Below are 4,034 nucleotides of genomic sequence, written 5' to 3'. Positions count from 1 at the left end.
CGGATCTGTTTCCCGGATCCAACCTGTGCAGCTGGTACACCATCTCCCGGTGAACGGACTTCAAGGCTCGCCGGAAGACCGACAGTCCGTACGAGATGAGCGGCCAGCAGTTGAGCAGGACGACGATCACCAGGATAAGGTGCTTTCTGACGAAGTCGAACACGAGGTCGAGGTGGAAACCGAAGCTGACGTCGTCCTCGTACGTCGGTGAGCAGTCGCCGTGAATCGGTTGCCAGACCAGGTATTTGATCGGATAGTAGACGACGTATCGCGTGAACGTGATCGAGCAATACCATCGGAGACGGTCGCAGAACACGTTTCCGATGAGTCGATGAAAGCCGTAACCTACGACCTGATACCAAGTTTCGAATCCCTCGCAACCGTCGACCGTATGCCACAGGGATTGGAACTTGTACATGGTCTCGCGCAGATTCTTCTTCCTACCGTGATTGAGGACGAGAGGTTCCACGAACTTCGTGATTTCGTACAGCGTCTTGCATATTCCGGCGACTACGACCCTGGCGGCGACTATGAGGTGGCTGAGAAGATAGCAGGCTTCCGCCGTCACGATGGAAATCCAAAAGTACGGTCTTATCGGCAGCCACCTAAACGCGGTTTTTCCAGCAGGGCTAGCTTCAGACCCATGCCGATCGTTTCACAGACAGGCCTCCGCGAACGCTAACATCGCTTCCGACAGTCCGGCGTAGGGGTGCTCGCAGACTGTACCGTAACGGTCGACGGGACAGACGCAGTGCTGACCGTTCTTGGCGTCCGAGTAGACGCACCTACCGCTGTTTTGATCGCAGCCGAAACAGTCGACGGGTTCCATGTGCGTCGCAATCTTCCGTTCGCACACCGGCCCCGCGAATCCGTCGTCGCACACGCAGTACTTAGACGCGCCGTCTTGCTCCAATCGTCCACGGCCGCCGCCGCCGCACAGATGGTCGTCGCACCTATCTTTCGGCCTTCGCACCAAGAGCGCGAGCAACGTCACCGCCGTAGCGATCAACAGAGCCACGAACGCCAACCGACAGAACCGGCGGTCGCATTTGCGATCGACGACGCGTTCCTGCTGGGTTCGATCGAATCTGCACCTCCGAAATGTACGGACCATACGGTGAAGGCGACGATTATCGATACCGAGATGACGAAAATCGTCAACACCGTCAAGATGACTTTGGTCTTCGAAACGACGGGTTTCCGGTATACCATACTCACACTTTTATTATTATTATTTTGTTTTAGTTGAATAACTTTCTCCAAAGACATTAATGCCAGGTTGACTAAGGATACAATAAACTACATTGAAAAAAAAATGCATTTTTTAGTTTCTCTTCATTTTTTTAATGATTCAAAATATATGTAACAGTTTGTGTTTTTATTTACAATACGAAAACAAAATATATATATAAGAGAAAAGAAAATGTTCACGCTCTGTACACTCGGATGCCGTCCGGAATTTGGCATTCCGACATCTTCATCTCGATCAAGCACCTGCACAGCGGACATCTCGCCGTCCGTCCGTCCGGAACAGGATAGACACATCAGTAGATGTTGGCAGGGGAGGGTGAACACGTCCGAGACCGCATCCAAGCACACATTGCACTAGTCGGACTCTTTCAGGGTTCTCAGCGATTGCCAATTCGCGGAGAACGTCGGCCACCAGATACGCCGTCTCGCCCTTCGCCGGATGGGATCAGACCATGTCCTTTGCGATCGCCAGAACGTCCGCCACTCGATCTCGTTCCACTCGACCGGTCCCCAGAACGGCGGAGTTCCAATCCTTCGTCGATGCACGGTCTTGTTCTGTCGGAGAGACTGAGAATCCGTCGATCCGACGGTTGGCCACGGTTCGAAGGTACGGGTCGTCTCCGTCGCAGTGGACCACGCATCTCCTCGATATCTGGAGCGGCATGTTTCCGATTATCAAGTAGTATTCGATCGCAACTTCGGAAGCGACGACGTCGGTCGGAGAATGTACCAGGTATTTTTTAACGTTAGACGAGATGTTTATCTCGTTCCTCAGCATGACTTGTTTCAGGCATTTGACAGTGTTCCGACTCAGGGGGCACAATTTCATGTAACTTCCGTCGAGTAAATTCGCAGTCTGTCTGTCCAAAGTCGCTTTTGAGAGCACCGTGAAGCTTCCCCGAGTGTCACCGTCGTCGACGCACGTCGGTATGTACAGGTTGTATTCGTCGTTCTTGTTCGGGAATATCTTTAGCCGCACGTTACCGTTGGAAGAAACGAACGAGACGGTGATTTCCTTGATGTTATTCATGTTTGCAAATTGTGGACTTTAACTCGGCGAGAGCGCCTCTTATAAGCCTTCTTTTTTGTGGGAGATGCATCACACATGATGTCATGTGTACTTTCAATCACGACGCTTTCTGTATGGTTTCCGGATGAACGAGGATGCATGACACATGACGTCATGTGTACTTCGAATCACGAAGCTTTCTGATTGGTTTCGAGTTGAAAGGAAATGTGTGACGTAGCGCAAACACCGATGACGTTAGTCTCATCTTAGATTATTATAAGAATGGCCAATTTTTTCGTACGAGACTCTATCATTTCAAGATGAGCAGCCTCGCGTCGACATCGATGAACGAGGACGGACTCGATTACACGTTTGTGGAAGGGAACGTGTCGGATGATCTGACGTGCGGCGTATGTCTTCTCGCCGTCCGACGAGCGGTGCAGGCGCCGTGCGGCTTCCGGTTTTGCGAAGCCTGCATCAAGGGACGGACGCCCGGCTGCGACGGCGGGGAAAATTTACTCTGTTCAAACTGCGAAGAAAAGTTCGCCGAAGAAGAAATCGCACCCGATCATCACGCACGCCGGAAAATGTCGAAAGCTAAGATATACTGTCCCCACAAGGATCGGGGGTGTTCGGAAACGTTCACGCTGAAAGAACTCGGACGGCACCTGGAATTTTGCAACTACTTTCCCGTCGCGTGTATGCATCGATCGCGGGGGTGTGCGACCAAGCTGCCACGCAAGGATCTGCAGAGACATCTGGAAACAGAGTGCGAACATCGTTCGGTCGAATGCACTTTCTGCAAGTCACCCTTCCCGCATCGCGACGTCGAGGCGCACCGACGGAGTTGTCCTAAATTTACGGTGACATGTCCGAACGACTGCGGAGCGGATGACATTCGAAGGGAAGAGTTGAGAACGCATCTGGACGAACGATGCTCTCGGCAGAAGAGATGCTGCAAATTCGAATTTTACGGGTGCGATTTCAAGGTAGGTTATTATATATCTAAATTGTTTTAATAAAAATTCGTTCGAGATTGCTTTATGCAAAGAACACCGACGTATTTTTTTTCCACTTTCTCAACTTTAGGGCGTCAATGCGGAACTCGAAAAGCACGCTGAAGAGGGAGTCCAAAGCCATCTCGACATGACCGTGATGGTGGTAGCGCGGTGTAACGCCGAGTTGTCCGGAGCCGTTAGCAAAGTCGCCGAACTGAAAAGTCAGATGGACATCCAACTTCGAAAATTCGGCCGGCTCGACGAACTGGAAAGTCGGGTGGAAGCGGACCACCAGAAAAATGAAGAACTTGCGAAGCAGATAGCATCCATCAAGCTGACGCATAAATCAAAAGACGATCGTCTCGGTAAATTGCAGGTAACTGCAGCTTGATATTTATTATTTGCTTTTCTTTTTTCTCGAATCGCTCGGAAATTTTAATGAAATGTTTTTCTCTTTCGTTTAAGAAACTACTGGCAAGGCAAGCGGACACTATTGCAACTTTGGAAAATACTGCGAAGAAAGACAGAAAAGCGAACGAAGACATCCGACGGACGGTCGATTCGATGCACGGATCGACGACAGCGTTGACGAAGAAGGTGGAAGAAATGGGAGCCGTCGGTGGAACCGGGGGAAGAGGAGGAGGAATACTCCGCGGACCCGCGCAACAACAGATTTCGAACATGCAGAAGGAAATGGACATCCAATCTGTTAAGCTGTCGGAACAGAATTTGCGTTTTCAGATTCTGGAAACAGCCAGCTACGACGGCGTGCTGAT

General features: G+C 50.8%; 1 protein-coding gene across 1 annotated transcript in view; it reads left to right on the top strand.

Moving 5' to 3' along the window:
* The first annotated feature begins 2,580 nt into the window (after window positions 1-2,580).
* Window positions 2,581-4,034, top strand: part of LOC117116436 (TNF receptor-associated factor 3-like) — a 2,092-nt gene continuing 638 nt past the window's right edge. The window contains exons 1-3 of the mRNA XM_033260474.1: window positions 2,581-3,249; window positions 3,350-3,634; window positions 3,724-3,966. Of these exons, the coding sequence (XP_033116365.1) occupies window positions 2,581-3,249; window positions 3,350-3,634; window positions 3,724-3,966 (1,197 nt within the window). The remainder of the gene's footprint in view (window positions 3,250-3,349; window positions 3,635-3,723; window positions 3,967-4,034) is intronic.

This window comes from Anneissia japonica, unplaced genomic scaffold (genome assembly GCF_011630105.1).
Source record: "Anneissia japonica isolate Jap-2015-1 unplaced genomic scaffold, ASM1163010v1 scaffold288150_len38167_cov142, whole genome shotgun sequence".
Taxonomy (NCBI): Eukaryota; Metazoa; Echinodermata; class Crinoidea; order Comatulida; family Comatulidae; genus Anneissia; species Anneissia japonica.
This window is presented reverse-complemented; position numbering and strand designations above follow the sequence as displayed.